The 18,065-nt window shown below is 35.9% G+C and overlaps 1 protein-coding gene across 1 annotated transcript in view; it reads right to left on the bottom strand.

Annotated features, from left to right (window-relative positions):
* Positions 1-18,065, bottom strand: part of ANGPT1 (angiopoietin 1) — a gene marked incomplete at its 5' end in the record, with an annotated part of 89,232 nt that overhangs the window by 35,786 nt on the left and 35,381 nt on the right. Inside the window, 2 exons of the mRNA XM_009875579.1 lie at positions 528-694; positions 17,183-17,284. Coding sequence (XP_009873881.1) covers positions 528-694; positions 17,183-17,284 — 269 coding nt within the window. The remainder of the gene's footprint in view (positions 1-527; positions 695-17,182; positions 17,285-18,065) is intronic.

Raw genomic sequence — 18,065 nt, 5'->3', positions numbered from 1 at the left:
GCATATTGAAATAAATGTTGATAGTTATGAATCAAGGCTATCCAGTAGCTGACACTTTGTTCTATGTTTTACCTCCTCACAATAAGATCCAGCATTCTGGTTTTCCTCTTCATTTACACTGAATTTTTTGTTTAGAAATATCAGATTTTAATAGCATTTATGGTGTTTTCTTCCCATGTTCTTTGTTTCAGTTTTACGCTTCTGAGGTAAAATCCTTCAAGTTGTAATGAGGAATCCATACCCTTTTCTATCAGTTTTGAGTTCTGATGGTCTCAGATATTTTAAAAGTTGCACATTTTTTTAATAGTTCCACAAGCCAGCACAATTAATAAGTCACCCTTGTTCACAGTGATGTTAAATTTACTCTAACCTTCCATCACTGAGAAATCAGAATTTTCTTATTTTTACCCTCTTTATTCACTTTTGATGAAAATGAGTATGATATTGTCCTTTCTCATATTTAATAAGTGAATAATGCACAGTATTTATCACTCAGCAGAGCCATAAGAATTTCAATAGATTCTTACCTGTAATTCTGCTTTTCATTTCCTATGTGAAATCTGTCATACTGTGAATATGCCCGGTTTCCTTCCCAGTCCATTAATTCAATTCTTAGAGAATATTGCCTCTGACTTGTTATTGCAAAGATAAATTCATTTCCCAGCCAATGTTCACCTGATGGGCTACCAAAACCCTAGAAAAAATTGGCAAAATAACTACATGTAATTATTGTAACTGGTAGAACCTTTACACAAATACAAAATCATCATTATATTTTACCTATACATTCTAGTTACTGGTCACAGCTTTCTATGCTCCAGTTTGTCTGTCTTTAAAATTAGTTTACTAATACATACCATGAAGAAGTGTCATGCAGTTCAACTGATATTTGAAAAGACAGTTGAGGTTATCAGTTGAAAATCACTTTCCAATTACAAGATATTAAAAGTAAGATGCTGTATTTGCACATTCTTCAATGGGAATACCGGATATAGTCATGTTCTATAATACATTTTATATGATGTTAAAATCAATTATCATTAAGACAATTAAGTCCAAACAGAATTATGCTATGCACTATAAAAGGATAAAGACTTTAAATTAGCTCAGATGATACAATGAATTCAAATTAGCTGTGGGTGAGAAGTCATGTTTTAATCTCTGAAGAGAAAATGGACCATTCCTTTGTTATTGAACGTCTGCCACAACTGAAGGAGTTTTTAGTTTAAAATCCTCTTCTGTATTTAAGATGTGCTGGCAAGGACGATGTTTACGAGTGATACTCAGCTGTAACGTTTATTTACTTCTCTCTTGATCCATAAGCTCATACTTGCTACTATAAATTTGGTGTTATTTCTTACCCTGCTGAGGTGGAATAAGATACCAATATTTCTTTCGATGCTTTGAAACTTAAAGGGTTAGGAGTATTTCTTTAGACTATCCAAAGCACAGGAGAGGGTACTGATTTTTTTTCTAAGAATGAAAAATAAACAGCAGTAGAATACTTAAGGTATCTAGCTCTCCTCGTATTTCAAATACTCAGATGATCTAAGTAAAATATACAGTTTTCAAACATAAAAAATAATAATAAAAAGCATAAATACTTTTCAAAATGTATTACTAGACCTATATTTTTGTACATTTTCCAGGTTTTAAATTTTTTTTAATTTTAATGATTATTTTACTCCATTAAATTTAAGGTTTTAATTAATGTAAACTATTTTTCTTTAGAAATTATTAATTCACACCTGAGAATTCGCAGCTCTGATTTTGTTCTCTTTAAATATTAAAAAATATTTTAATATTTAGTCTTTACTTGTAAAGAACTATTTCAGCATGACTATGCTGATTTATATTTCTTAAGAGAGGAAAAGCAGGAACTGGAAATCTGACTTGCTTACAGTGATGTGCTGATAGTGTTTCAGAAGACTCTTGTGAAAATTTCCTGATCAAGTTAAATGATGGATTGGATGATTTTCTTGCCTGTGATACAAACTTACCCTCTGTTACTAAGCTATGACTGCCAGAGATAGAAGTGAAATTAACAATAAAGAAATTCTCGGTTTGGAATAGAGTATATTGTATCAAATATTTTCCTTTATCATTCATAACACCCAGGACCTGGGTGTTCGAATCGACAGTCGACTGAATATGAGGCAGCAGTGTGCCCAGGTGGCCAAGAAGGCCAACGGCATCCTGGCTTGTATTAGAAATTTTGTGACCAGCAGAAGAAGGGAGGTGATTGTCCCTCTGTACTCAGCACTGGTGAGGCTGCACCTTGAGTATTGTGTTCAGTTTTGGTCACTTCAGTGTAAGACAGATATCGAGGTGTCGGAGCGAGTGCAGAGGAGGGCAACAAAGCTGGTGAAGGGCCTGGAGAACAGACCTTATGAGGAGCGATTGAGGGAGCTGGGTCTGTTCAGTTTGACGAAGAGGAGGCTGAGGGGGAATCTCATCATGCTCTACAATTACTTGAAAGGACATTATAGAGAGGTTGGTGCTGGTCTCTTCTCACAGGTAATTAGGGACAGAATCAGGGGGAATGGTTGCAAGTTGCAACAGGGCGAGTTTAGGCTGGACGTTAGGAAGAAATTCTTCAAGGAAAGAGGGGTCAGACCCGCCTAGGGAGGTGGTTGAGTCACCATCCCTGGATGTGTTCAAGTGTCATTTAGATGGAGTGTTGGGTGATATGGTTTAGGGGTGACCTTGTAGTGTAAGGTCAATGGTTGGACTTGATGATCCCAAGGGTCTTTTCCAACCTGAATTGTTCTATGACTCTATGATTATAGAAAGTTGCTTTCCCTCTGCACACCCACCATGGTATTTAACAGACAATATTTACTCTCATTTTCACATCAGAAATTAAACCATGTGGTCTGCCACTGACTGAGTCAGTGTAATTTTAAGGAATAGGTATGAATATCTCCAGAAATAACATATTTTTTTTAAAGGGAGGTAAAATTAAGACACTAGAAGTTAGGCAGTGGGAAATGTCTATCTGAGACACATTAGCAAGAAATGAATCTTCTCCATGTGATGTTTCAGTCACTCCTAGTGTAACATGGACATGCTGAATGTACGTCTCTCTCTCTCTTGTTCTTTATTGCATTGCCCTGGCTCCAGGCCTGACTAGCTGGATCTACTGAGGATGAAATCCTGCCTCCTCAGAGACCATACAGCAGCTGCGTGAAGGTGCAGCAGAGCTAATACGTCACTCAAGCAATGCATAGTTATACCACCTCCAAACTTCTAAAGAAACTTATCAAATTTTAAAGCTGAGAAGTTTATGACTGAATCAAAAAAATAAAATAAAATGGAGGAATTTGTTTTGTGGTTCCTACAGGGAATTACCTTAGAAAGCACTCTACCCTGGAATAATTTTTGGTTTAACTTCTGTTTTGGCGCTGATACCAAAGGCTGAGAAGACAGGTCACATTTGACTACACTGAGCTGAGTGCACTAGTTTATGTTTCAAATAAGCACGTCTGTCTTTTTGGCTCAGAGACCACCAAGTGATACCCATGGACGAAGTATTAAGTCTGCAAGAATTTCAGTTTAGTAGTCTGTGATGAGCCTCAGAGAAGACTCGAACTGTTCTTTGGCTTTTCCTTTCCTGCACATTATTTCATTATATCCTCTTTATCAAGTAAATTACTTCCAATGACCACATCATTCTTCAAGTGGGAGCTCCTGCTCCTCAAGCTTTCCCATGATGATGCTTCTGTATCTCTCACCTACTGCTCTGACCACATTTGTGTGTATACATATTTCCTCAAACACAAAAACTTGTTCCTCACCTGCATAAACCCTCCCTACAGCTGACTTTCTGTATGTTCCTTTGGTCCTTTCCATCTCCTTGCCTTGTCTCCTGCCCTATGACTGTCACACATGGTCTCTCCTCTTCTACCACCTTTGGGAGTGTCATACCAGACCAGTCAGTGGTTTGTCTCTGACATCGTTTTTCACCACTGGTCATTGACACTTGTCTCAGAGGGAGGGAAAGTACGCTCTGCAGTGACTGACTAACAGGCAGTTGGTCTCCCTAAAATCCAAAAGGCAGAATAGGTGTTTATATGCCAGACAAAGTACATTTCTTTGCAGTCTACATATTTTTTTTTATTCACAGATATTTTATTATGGTTATCAACTGTCTCCCTTTTAAAGAAGATTTTCAGGAAATCTTCTCACTTTTTCACAGCGCTGGCAAGCTGAGAGAACTCCCCTTTGAACTGTGGCTCTTTTGAATTATATTTGTCTTATCTTATTTAGATTACAGCCTACTCAGGATGCAATACATGTGGCTTTTTTAACATTATGTCTTCCCATATGTGTTCTATATAAACTCCAGACACCATATATAATTATTATGAAATAATAATTTTTCTTCTTCACATTTACACTTCCTTCTCCCTTTTCACACATGTTATTACACTAAGATGAAAATCTATCACTTAGTGGTTTGCTCTTCTGACCAGAGGAAATGAAGTTGCAACAAAGGGGAACAGAAGGAATATAAAAGGGAATATAAAAAATATGAGCAAAGCCACCACGTTAGTTACAAAAAACCAAATTCTATTATAAGGAGCTAAAATACTGAAACACACAAATACTTAGAATGATTCATTTTTTCTTTTTTTTTTTTTTGACAAGAGCAACTTCTTTTTATACAAGCTCCTTGCTCTTATGAGAAGAAAACCAAGGAAGTAAGTGGAATGTAAAACATCTCTCTGAAGCAAAGAATATTCCTAACGACAAGTACTGTATTTTATTAAACACCTAATATGTCTGGGAAAAGAAATAAACAAACAAACAGGCACTCAAACTTTCATAGATCTAGACCAGAGTGGGCCAGTATGTTTCTGTTAAGCACAGAATTGGGAACAATTTCTTCAAGTATAATTTTATTATGCCAAACTCAACTGTTCCAACCTGTATTTAGCCTGCAGTTTACAGCCTCATTTCAGACCTGAAGAAAGACTTGTGTGCTTGTTGGATTTTCCAGGTACTTTGGCTGACTTACTTAATAACTACATAGCTTTCCTTGTTTATATCTTACTTAGACTGTCCCTGCTACAAGAACAATACTGTTTCTACAAGATATATAAGCTTTAGTGTGCAGAAGAGCATGACATATTATAAGCCAAAAAAAAAAAAAAGCTTAAACATATGATTTAACTTTTCATTTCCATTCCCAAACCTGAGGCTGGCAAAGAAACCTATTATGCCAGGTTCTTTTGACTTACCTTCAACATCTTTAGCCTTTAAAGTACATTTCAGAATTTTACGTTCAAATAAACCTTTTTTTTTTTCCCTTCAGCCAGAAAAATTAAGGAAATAAGCTCGTGAAATTGTTATGCCCACCTGTCCTTTATTTTTGTGCAATACTTTTTGAACAGTTTTGAGGTTGGGACAGAAATCACAGAAACTTGAAGTTCAGCAAGGTTTCAGGAGAACTGGTGTCTGGGATGAGTTGCTGCTGGGAGAAATGCTGAAGTAGAAGCTCAGCACTTTGCCTATCAGCAGGCGCAGACCAGCCAGCCAAGCACAGATGCTGAGCGTGTTCTGCCTTGGAGGACCCTTAGACATCTGGGAGAGATTTGAGGGATGTAAAAGGAGAACTCAAGATATTTCCATGGAGAATCTTAGAAAAATAACAGTGATTCAGGGGATTATTAGAAATAAGAATAGGACTTCTATGTGGGAAACAGGACAGAAATCCACAGAAAAGCAGACCTCATTCATTTGGCTGTTCATGAGACAGTTCAGTAATTGTTCAGTAATGAAAATTCCATAACGAAATCCAAACATTTTAGTTAATGTAACATTTATGTTTATACTGCTGCTCAAATCCACGGGGTCCCAAGTGATAAGATGCCTTCAGCCTTGCCTAAGACCATGTTTGTCATCTTCTGCGGACAAGGAGTTTGGGTTTGAGAATGCCTTAGGGCATAATGTTAAAAGCTAACATTAGGAGTCACCTATTCCAGACTCACAGCTGTCATTAAATGTGCTTGTTCCCCAGTACATATATATGCTCTGTCAACATACAAATTGCTTTTTTGCATTTATATTGCTACAGCAAATACTTCCAGAATTATTTGTGTTAAAGATTTGTACTTAAGCTCAAGGAAGTACATGAGATGATCCAAGTCATTCTTAGCTATCAATCTACTAGAAAAAAGAACATCTGTATTTCATGAATGTGTTTGTAGATAACTACTTTTTAAATCTCTCTGAAACAAAGTGGGTCAAAGCACTGTTCCAAAACTGCATTTTAAATTACTAAAAGGCACTATTTTGTCACTGTTTTTCTGTATTTTGTTCATTATATGTCTCCAAATGGAAGAATTAATATATAACTTTACATTTTATTCCAAAAATACTCAGTTTGCTTTTCCCTTGAAATTTGTATAACATTTTGGGATGAATGGCAGAACAGAGGTTTTAAGTTCCCAAAAGTGTGCTTAATGTAACAGGGAAAGGTTAGAAATTTCCAAAAGTTTTCAGAGTTCTCCTACATTTTCCTCATTAGCACTCTGTGGAAGCTGGGACAATATAACAGGGAATATGCTTAAATTATCATAATATGCTTTCTAAACCATCCACTGCTAGCAATAGATATGATACACCAATCTTTGATGTGACCTAGCATAGATTTTTTAAATGTTTAATTTTATTGTCCACAAATGGAAAAAAAAATATATTTTTTCTGTTGAAAACTGCATTAAGATCATATTTCAGCAAAGTTTGATTTGAAATAGGTCAGTTAAAAAGACATAAGAGTCACAACCAATTAGTAAAATATAGTTTTTATCAAGGAACAATCAGCTGATGTTTTGTACTGCATTTAGAATAGATTTTTCATAGAGACATGATAATATTTTTAGAGTAAAGAAATGACACAATATAGAACCTTACTGGCAATTTTAATCCCCTTTACGCACTAGGATGAAACACAAGAATTTACTGGATCCTTGTGTCTATAACTACATGGTAAACTGTTTAAATTCTGACATAGTGCCCAACTGTTATGTAAAAATAAAATAAATAAATCATAATTTGTTGTTATTTTGTATGTGTTAAGGTACTTAGAACCAGGAATCACTGACAGAAGTACATGATTTTATAATATTTACTCTAGATGACATCCAGGTTCTACATTGGCTCATTTCCAATTTCATGGTGATTAACAGAGTTAACAATACTAAAGCAGCCGTGAGTACAAAGAAACAGAATTTAATACTGGTTTTAAAAATGACCTTAAGAATTTACAAAGTTGATACTTATTCAAAAATAATAGGTAGGGTGCAAAAGAGTTTTATTAGCTTTGGCAAAATCTGTGGGGGTATTCTGCTTGAATCATATTACTCTGAGTTCATTAAAAAATTATCTCTCTTACTTTATTTATTTTGTCTGATAATACTCATAGGAAGCTTTGACTTTTTATAGACAAAACAAAATTGAAACCAGACACAGTCAATATATCCTATGGGTTCATCTCCTGTCAGACAATTTACTGAATAAAGCAGATAATAATTCAGTGTTTTACAGCAGCAGTGTCTTCCCAGAAGTCATAAAGAATATTCAGCTCCTTTAGCCATAGCTGAGAATGGAGAAAGATTTTGTTTAAGAAGATAATTTCTAAAGACGACGGTATTCTTGTTCATTTCCATCATGTTGAATTATTCATTTTACTGTTTGAAATAAAGATGTGGTCTATAGAAATGACTATAATGTACTCAGAAAACAAACGAGTTAAATAAAGTTAACCTGAAAGAGTATAGAAAAATAAATATTCAGAAGTATTTTTATAAAATATTAACACATATTTGGTGAAAAGTTTTAGAAGTATGTTTAGATTGAAGCCAGAGCTACCTTCTCGAAAGACTAAACCAAAACCTAATTATTGTCAGTTTAAGTAAAGAACTAAATGTCTGTATAATCATTGCATGTTTGAAAAGTGTGTCTCAATATCTTGCAGCAGTTCAGGCTTCTGCACTTCATTCTAGATCAAATACATTAATAGACATATAGAGGTGAGGTTCACTTTCTCTTTCTCAAACACGCAGCATCTGTAGTACCAGACTTCTCGACGAGAAAGAATCACACTGACAGAATCCAGGTTTGACGTGCAAACCTTACACAGATGTTACCTCTCGCCAGGAAATGAGGCCCAAACAGTTCAGTTTCCTACAGTTACCCATATACAACAGGCAGTGCACCTTCCTCAGGCCTGGATTTCAATCTAGCTTCCTCACTGTTAAAAATAGGAGAGCATTTCCTACCGAGAAAAATGAGATTGAGAGCCTCTCTCGCAAATCACCTTCTTCCCTTCAGGACAAGTGGATCTGGAGAATATAAAGACACTTAGTGCAGCTCCTAGTAAGTGCATCCCAGGGAGGTGGGCATGTTCTACAGAAAAGGAAACTCAGTTTTTGTACTCTAAGAAAGATTACTTGGGACCTTAAAAGAACTTCCTGTTTTGTCCTTTGCAAAGAAATAAATGGTATGATTTAGGGCTAAAAAATAAAAATAAAAGAAATCCTTAAAAAAGTATTTTTTGTTTCATTTCGGGCAAATAACCCTTAGCTTTTGGAGGCAGGACTTAATTGTCTTTCCAAATGACACTGATTCATCCCCAATAGCAAAGATACTCATAACTAGGAGCACAGATGTTACAGGAAAGACCAACAGTCAAACCATGTGTATGTGATTTTGAGAAGGGTCTTGAAACTCAGCCCCATAACCCTTCTAAATATGTCAAGCATCATTACGTGCAACTCTTTTCTGTTTTGCTTGGGATCAGCTGCTACACTGAATAGTTGAACAAGAATAGAGGATGACTCACACCAGTATTAAAAAGTTATAGTGCTAATTTGACACGAGTCCCAAGGTGAAGGGCTTCTCCAATGAGCCCCAAATGGAATAGATCAGGCAAGAGAAGCTCCTCCCTGAAGAGAAAGACATTCCATGAAGAGAGCACACGACTATCATTTGGGGTAGACATCTGCTACAGTTCTACTAAATGTTCAAAATTCAACTAAATGTTCAAATCACTAATTTTAAAACAACCTCTCAAAATCTCACCTGCCTTTTGCAAAATATAATTTCAATCTTTTGATTATAAAGATTTTTTAATAACATTAATTTTTCCCATGGTGTTCTATGACAGGCTGTTAGCAAAATTAAGCTGAATTGTGATATCATTACATAAGATTTATTAGGTTCTAGATGTAAGGAATTCCTTACATACATTAGTGTTAGATTGAAGCACTGGTGGCAGACTAGACAACAGTGTGTAGCCATGTGTCAACACAAAACTTGAAACTGATGTTGTCCAGTAACATTTCCATAAGGAAGACTGTGATGAGTATAAAACATTTAAAAAACAGCTGTGATCCAACACAAAACTGTGTTTAATTTTTTATGCAAAAATATTCCACAAAATAAAGAATATGCCTCCCTGTATGTCAACATCTTCTCTAGTGCCCGATCTAGTGATCCAAAGCCCTCTGAAACAAGTATCATTTCATTCTTGCTCCCTTAGATCATACTGTTGAAATGTACACAGCCTTGGTCAGGATCAGAATAGTTTAATGAGCATGCTTTTATAAAATTGAATATGTTCACTCACCACTTTAATATCATGTCTGTCTTCACTGGATATACTGGATTAAGACCACAGGAGCAGCAGAGAATCTGCTGTCTCTTTTTAGAACACTGATGAAAGTGATAATTTTCTGAGTAACAGTTACAGTCAGAAGTGACCTTCTATTAAACTAGCATGATGTGTCATTCGTTATCACAGAAGGGTGGTCTCCGTGAAAGATGTTACTCACACAGTATCTTAATACACATTCCATTCACCAAAAATCATTTCCTTATATCCAAATTACCTGGTAAATGTTTGAAAGAAACAAATTACTTCCATGTCATCTATCCCAGCCCCTTGGTGTAAATGATTTTTTCAGATGTAAACAATTTATGACTTTGAAGTGTACTATCACATGTATCTGTGACCCTACATTACAAAATTATTCATATCTGAAGTGTGCCTTTTTTATCATCCTGTACTCATAACTCACTCTCATAAGCTTATTCATGCCACATAATAATTCATCACTACCACAACTTCTAGCCCGTCTTGTTTGTTTACAGTGCAGAAGTAACATGCCTTCTATCTTTTCCAAGGACATGCATTCCCTAGTTTTTGCCTTTCTTGCAGGTCCATCCTGTCCTCAACTTCATCATTTTTTTTTCCCGAAGAACCACGTTGATATTGCAACGGGCTTTATAAAATTCTTCACTCTACTGACAGGGAAAGAATGTGAACCCATTTCTGCAGAAGAAATGATAGGATATACCTCCAGCCACCTAGCTAGACGGATGGATGTAGTATAGATAGTGTTATGAAGGCTCTCCTTCCAGAAAACTGCCTGTGCTCCTTTCCTGTTGCCAGGTTATCTTCAAAATACGTCCCCATGTTCTTTGAACTAATAATTCTTTCCCTCAGAACTATTTCGCTAAGCCACAGAGGGTAAGAGAAGCTGTGAAGAGTGCTCTTAACAGCTCCTACTGCTCTGCTAAACAAGAAGAAAGGAAACCAGAATAACCAATGTGGTAACAGCAAAACCTTCTCAGTTCTGAAAACAAGACAGACAGCCCTTTGCAAACTGCCATTTGAGAATAGTCCATCCGCCCTAACTGCTTGGTGATTATTTTTGGAATGTTAGCTGAGTCAGAACAAATCTCCGTTGAAATTTAACGATGAGAATAAGAATGTGTCCACACACAGACCACGGTCCTGTTCAATGTGCTATTACAGACATGGCCTAGGAGTTGACAAAGAAGAAATTAGGTTAAAGAGCAGTAGGATCACCACCCACTGGATTAATCCAGTACAAAACAGAGAAAACCAAACACTCTAATTGGAAGGAAGGCACGGATTTTTATCGTAAAATCCACTTAGCTAATTATCAGGAGCAGCTGTATATCTTTCCCTTGTGGCGATCCTTCATAGCCAATCAATATGGGAGTAATAACAGTAAAGATGAAAATTTATGTCCATATGAGACCAATCAATAACCATATTTTTAAGGTTTACATACCTAATCATATGTACGTTAAGCATAGTATTTGCTGCTGTGCTTATATTTCTTTGAGATAGCTGGTGACCAAAAAATAGTTTACTTTAATATCGCTCAAGTCAAAATCAACTGAGGACACTTCTTACTGTCATAAAACCATAGGCCTGTTGGTAGCTAGGAATCTCTAGTTTTTGTGTCCATGTACATTTTCTATGCAAAGATAAATTTTAAATTCCTGTCAAAATTACAAATTCTTATCTGGAAAACTGATGAGTGTCTTAATTCCTGTGCACAAAGCAGCATCTTTCTGTATCTTCCTAACAGAAATTAAGTGAAGTCAATTTCAACAGCCATTTCAGTAACTGACATCTTGTGGACCCAAGGAGCTGCATCATTTGCTTGCAGTGGAATATGCTTTTTAGTTCTCGGTAATCTCTTTTCTTTAGTTAAAAGAGAACAATTTGGCACGATTGAAGACCCCCAAAAATTAGGTTTTGACCAACTCGTTTAATGAGAAAGAGCAGCGTTACCATCTTCAGAGCTATTTGATAGTGTTTGAGTTCTCTTTTAAAGAACACAGGAACACGAGAAATGTACGAATCATACTACTGTGATTCCAAATGTGTGAAGATTTTATGGCCATATCAATGCATAAAGAAGCTTAAATACTTATAGTTAGAAAAGGATTTAAAATTAATTCAGAATATATACCTTTAACAAAACCAAGAATTATGAAAGATATTGTTTCCACGATATGAGCATTCAAATTAAGAGCAAAGTTATTTTCTCTGCCAATAAAATTCTTCTCAACCAAATCATATAGCTTATGTAATTTGTATTTTTTAAAAACCCCCACACCTGAAGCTGTTTTCCGCTAAAGCAGTGGAACAAGAATTATGAAGCTCACACAAACAATTTAAAAATGTACCCTGTGCATTTTTATGCAATCAGCCTCTCACATGAAAAAGACAGTGATGAACATAATCTAATGTGACTGGAATTGGTTGAAGCCCTGTCTGTATTTGTTTGATTTTTCAAGTGTCTGGGGATAAAGAAGAATCTGCAAGCTCTTTGTCGATGGACAGAACTGCAAAATCAATTACATTCCAGAAGGGAGCAGTACAGCAGCTGAATTTCTGCCTCTTTGCTCGGGACAAACACAATGTTAATTGTGGTGAGAACCTATTTTGAAAAAGAAAAAAAGTGCAAGTTAGTATTGCTTCTGAAGCAATATGGAACCAAAAAGAAATGCCAGAATTTAGAGAGAGAAAAGGCGAACAAAGCTGAAAACAGTAACAGAAATTTTGCAAGAGAAAGTAATATTTGAAACAGATGGAAACCGTAAAAGAAATTAGGAAACACTTTGCAAATAAAAATTATATGTAAGTAACATCTAGAAGTTGAGAATGAACTAAAAGATGGTACTCAGACATAAATCTTTGTTGGAATAGTAGCTCTTGTTATGAATGACCACGGCTTACAATCTGTAGGACTTGCAAGGACTTATGAGGTGAAAACATGAGATGAACAGCAACCTGTCACAAACTAGATCTTCCAGAAAATGGTTGAGACCTATGTCCAAACTAGAACTTAGTCACAGAGGGGAATTGTAAGAAGCGTATCAAGAAGGGTAAAAATATCATGCCTAAAAGAAAATCAAAGCCTTACAGTCCAAAGAGGTGTTCAGCTGTCTTTTAGGTAAGCAGAAGACAAGAATCACTAGACTTGTTACACTAGTACAAATTTACTGTGGATAAGAGGAAAGTCAGACTATTCCAGATAATGTAATGTAAATGCCCACTAGAACTGCATCCAGATATACTTCCTGAGAAAATTCTGGTAACCATCTCCGTGGTCTGGCTCTGCAGAATTTAAGCCATGGAAGAGCATAAATTACCCTGCTCTAGCATCCATATTGACACTATGGAGTTAGCCATCAACTTGACCCAACAGCTTTAAGGAAAAAAGAAAAATAAGAAATCCCCCCAAAAATGGAAGCAGTAGGTATGCTATTCAGGCACACACAAATGCTAGTGATGACTTGTGAGATAAACTGACAGCAGACTTATTTTAAGCATTCAACTGATATTGGACTCTTAGATGTTAATCAGGAACATGAGATTAAGGGGGTGGGGAATGTACGCCTGAATGTCATTCTTGCTTCAAAGAACCAAAAGAAAAATCAGCTGCCGGTTGGGAAGACAGGAGGCAATTGCCATAGAGTTTAGAAATTCAGCTGTGAGTCTAATGTGCACAAGTGATCATAATCTAGCTCATGACATTATGAATGATTAAAAAATGATAGCTTGCTTTCATCAGAGGAAGGAAAAGAGCAATAGTGTCGCAATAAAGGCATGTGGTACAATTAAATACTGACATGCATGAAAAAAAATCTGGCTAGGAAAAGAATTTTTATGGGCTGGCCAAGGCACATATATACCTATAGTCATATACCTGTAAGAGTCTTTTTCCAATGACAGAAAGCAATTAATTTTAAAGGTCTGATGAAGCCCCCAACAAACCTGCCCCCCAAGAAGCTTCTCCCCAGGAAATTGTTATGCTATTGAGCGTGGAATAACTTCTGTGAAATTCATGGGAATTATTAAAGTAGACATGCTAAAAGGTTAGAGAATAGAGAACCCAAACTCCATCACCTAATTTGGCAAAAATGGAGGCGTAACCAGGAAAGGTGCATTCATCCAAGAACTGAAAAGCTGGGAATTAAGCAAGAAGTCTTGATAGACAAGTAGCACATGAGCTAATCATTTGCTTGAATTTGAGTATTGCTGATAGGTGCCTAATAAATGCTAGAAATTGTGTCTTAGAAAATGAACTTGTGGACACCCCCTTTCTAAAAGTAGTTCAGGTTTGTCTATGGTAAGCAATAGCTTTTAAAATTATATTTCTCTAGCGGTCAAGAGGTCTAGAGTGTTTTACATTCCTTCCTCAGGCAATGAAATATAAAAAAGGTTAAAACCTGCTTCAGGGTGATCTCATCTGCTGTTGTCAAAGAAATTATTTGTTGTTTCCCTTCAAATGTTTCTTATAAGCTACAAATAGTATAATTGAAAATCTGTGACACAATGTGAAAGAACAGATGCAGTAGACACTGATAAGAAAAAGAAGGGAGCATGAACTCACAGGGCTTCCTCTGAATTTCGTCCAATTAATGTCGAATGTAGAGTACTGAAATGGCCCAAGAGATTTAGTAATCATAACTGAGTTCTTAGATGCAAAGGCACAAACTACACTACACACCATAAAACTGGTAACAAAACTGAATGATACTGGTAAGCACAAATACCACTAAGGAAGAAGAAGGCATAACCAATCTTGCATAAAAATAAATCTGTGGAAAACATGTTTGTATTCATTAGCTATTGTTTTTGGTACCAAAGAAAGTGGAACTTTATTTTCTGGACTTGAGATTGGATGCCAGTGGAAATGGAGCCAAAAGAACAGGGTTAAAAAGTTACTACCACTATTACTGCAGTATCACCGACTTTGTGGCTATTTATGCATGGACGGAATAATAAATTTACTACTTGCAAAAGATTTGTGGCTTCTTTGTCTCTCTTTTAATCTGTTTTCTGTGTTGGTGTCTGGAAAATATATTGAACTGGAATTGAAGGACTTCCATGTTAACTGAAGGAACCAGCATGAAACTGAATCAAAGACAAAGATTGCCTCTTTATTGCCATTGAATCCTGTCACCCGGCAGTGCCGTCGCCCACCTTTGTAGAGAATACTCCATGGGAACCCGTTCCAAGTACCTGTTGTAAGGATCTCACCTTAGAGTCTAGAGAAAATGTGCAATGGCATCCTGAAATGGGAACAGCCAATAACTTGTGAGGTCCCACAGGCTGCTGGCCTGAATCTCTGTCCAGCTCAGAAGTTGACAATCAGCACTTGCTTGTAACTGAATAACTTCAAATTTTCCAGATTCTTTTCCAATAAAAACTAATTGCACTGAAACTAAAAGAGACTCCAGAGACTTACTATTGCCGTTATTATATTATTACGATATTGTTTATTTCTGTTAGACTTTGGAGCCTTAGTGAATTAGAAGCACAACAAGAATGTCTTAGCAAATCTGGAAAGCTCTATCTGAACTATAGGCTGAGAGAATAATTACTAAGTCCAACCACTTCAAGTATGACCAAGTACCACCATGTCCCCCACCACACCACTTGGTTTCCATTGGAAGAAACATTTGTATCAGGAAGGAGAGGAGATGGTATCCAATAGACACCACACACTCTCTCTGAACAGTGAGGGAATTAAATCAGTGATGTCATTGCCTTGAAGCTCACTGTCACATGTTCCAGTAATTCACAGAGCATCCACCAGCCTCTATCATTCAACATTTGATGTAACAAAATAATCACAGAAGGGGACCTAAGCTAGTTACTTTGGTGAAATGGTTCATAGAAGCAGAGACAAGCCTACATCTTGTCTTTGTTTACAACTTACTTATAGGATAGTAAAAGTTCAAAACTGATCCTTTTTATTTATTAGAAGTACATGATCTCTTAGAAAACTATGGCATTCCCAAAGTGAAGCAAAACAAATTCAGCCTGCTTGAACTGGACAAACCTAGCATAATCTAATCTTCAACAAGCTCCCACTGTTGTGAAGAAAAATTTAAGGAAAATATTTAAGTAAGTGAAGGGATATGTATGACAAAAGGCCACATGGGAAGACTTTAAAAAGAAGGTCTGATTTTATCAAATGGTCTAAGAAAATGCACTGAGGGGAAAAGCTGAGTTAATAATTTGGATGTTATGTATAAATTAAAACAGCCCATATGTAGAGAATGCATTAGTGTACATATGGAAATTCTAAATTCCTCATAAGGAGAACTAGTAGAATCTTCAAATTTTGGTTCTACCCAATAAACTGAGGTTTTATATTTTCTATGACTCGAATCTAAGTAGAGTAAAATGGTTTTCAACTTTCCCATAAAATCAAAACTTTCTGGATTCTTAAAAAAAAATTCAATCTTGTGAATCCATTTAAAAATATCTGGTTTTTGTTTTAATATTATTTTTACTTCACATATATTAAGAAACTGACTGCATTGTCTGGTTATCCATAAGAGTAAAGGTCTGATCCAATGGTCAGAGTTTACATTTACAATTTGTATTTTGAAGTAATAGAAAATTTTGAAAAGAAAGCATTCATACAATCAAAAATTATATTTTGGTTCAGTAATCTGTTATTGTATTTATTTCTGAAATGATAAGTTCTGTAGCAGAATGTTTTCCACATAGACATTTTTACTGAACTGAACTTGTTTACATTTTTAAACATTTTAAATACTCTCTTCATTTACTGCTTACTAAAAATTCTTGGAAAAAAGATTTTCTTCTTCCAGGCTGATAACATAGTTCTGAAAACTTCACTGGGAATGTCACTGAAATCCAAGACAGTCCTCGAGGGCTTAGAGAAAGGAGCTCCATCAGAAAGCTTGATGAGGCAGTGAATGAAAAAAACTCAGGAGTTATTTAGATTGGAGTAAAGTTTTTTTGAGTTGGCAAAGGGAAAATAGCCTGCTGCAGTCATGTCATCTGTAATTTGGTAAGTTATTTATTTTCTTTTAATCTCATTTGAAGTATCAACATTTCCAGTACATTAGTTTGATTGGCAGAGGTGTCGTATGAGTTGGGTTAAACTGCAGTAAAACTTTTCATTCCTAGCTGAGATGCTCCAAGTTCTGAAGGAGTTCCCCTCAGCTAAAAACTTCCATGCATTAGAAACATCGTCACATGCCTATTACCCCGTAACGTCACAACAAGTCAAAATGTCAGAGCAACAGGCAGAAACGTTCTTTAGTACATATGCCTGAGCCTGATCTCATCTTAATCTCACTGACTGTTCTGAAAGAAACCATCAATCATGAGAAATAATACTCAACTAAAAGAGTAAGAAGAATATTATGATTTTGAAAATAGCAGATAGGACAAAAGGTAGCTCATAGAAGACTGCAGGACCACACCACATCACTACAGGCAGAATTATCTTAAGATAATAGGAACTGTTTGAAATCTAACACTTCTGTGAACTGTACAGCTATTCCATATTTTTCATCTTACCATTTTGTATTCTTTCCAGCTTTTTTGAAAATCTAGACTCCCATCTTCTCTGTGCTGTATAACTGTCCATCCCCCTCCAGCAATTTCCATATTGCAAAAGACCTATACAATAATAAAACAAACAAACAAATACATAAACAAATAACCCCAAGCAAAAATCAATAAAACAAACTTGCATTGGAATCCCACCATCTTACAGGCAAAAAAAACATTAATGAATAAAGGAACTAGAGAAGCCTCTTTTCATATGGATTCATGCCCAATGTGCTTGAAGGTATTCTCAATTTCTTGATGACAGTCGGAGTCATCCCTATGTTCAGTGTAATTTCCCCAGTCATGTCTCCTTTCAGCACATTGCCCACGAACATCTCCCCATCATTCCCCCCTGCTTCCTCAGCTTTCCTCTTCACATTCCCTTCATGCTTTTTTTCTATTTTCTTTACAGTGTCCCTGAAAGGACTCCCTTCCTCTTACCAAATAATAGTATTTCTTTCAGTGATAGTGTTTCCCATAGATAGCTTCTAGCAGAATATCATTTTGTCTAAGAAACAATCTTCAGAAATTCTTAGAGAAAAATACCCATTCAAGGCATCCAAAATGTAGACAGATGAGATTATTCTAGTTTGCTTTGTATTGTACTGTATAATAATCAAAATGTATATTTAATTGTAATTCTTTTTGAACTCTTCTTACATCATCCTTTCAAAATTATAGAAGATAAGTTACAAAAAAATGCATATATTGCTTATCTATTAACTTTTCTTGGGAAGTGGTAGTATTAATTTCTGTATGACACTTTATTTTAAGATCTGACGAAGTTTCTTAGTGCTACTCATTCAAGCAAATTTTTCTGATTTTCATTCCAACGTACACATCTGTGCCA

This window comes from Apaloderma vittatum, unplaced genomic scaffold, assembly GCF_000703405.1.
Source record: "Apaloderma vittatum isolate BGI_N311 unplaced genomic scaffold, ASM70340v1 scaffold9418, whole genome shotgun sequence".
Lineage (NCBI taxonomy): Eukaryota > Metazoa > Chordata > Aves > Trogoniformes > Trogonidae > Apaloderma > Apaloderma vittatum.
Note: the sequence above shows the minus strand (reverse complement) of the source record. Positions and strands in the feature narration are given on the sequence as shown.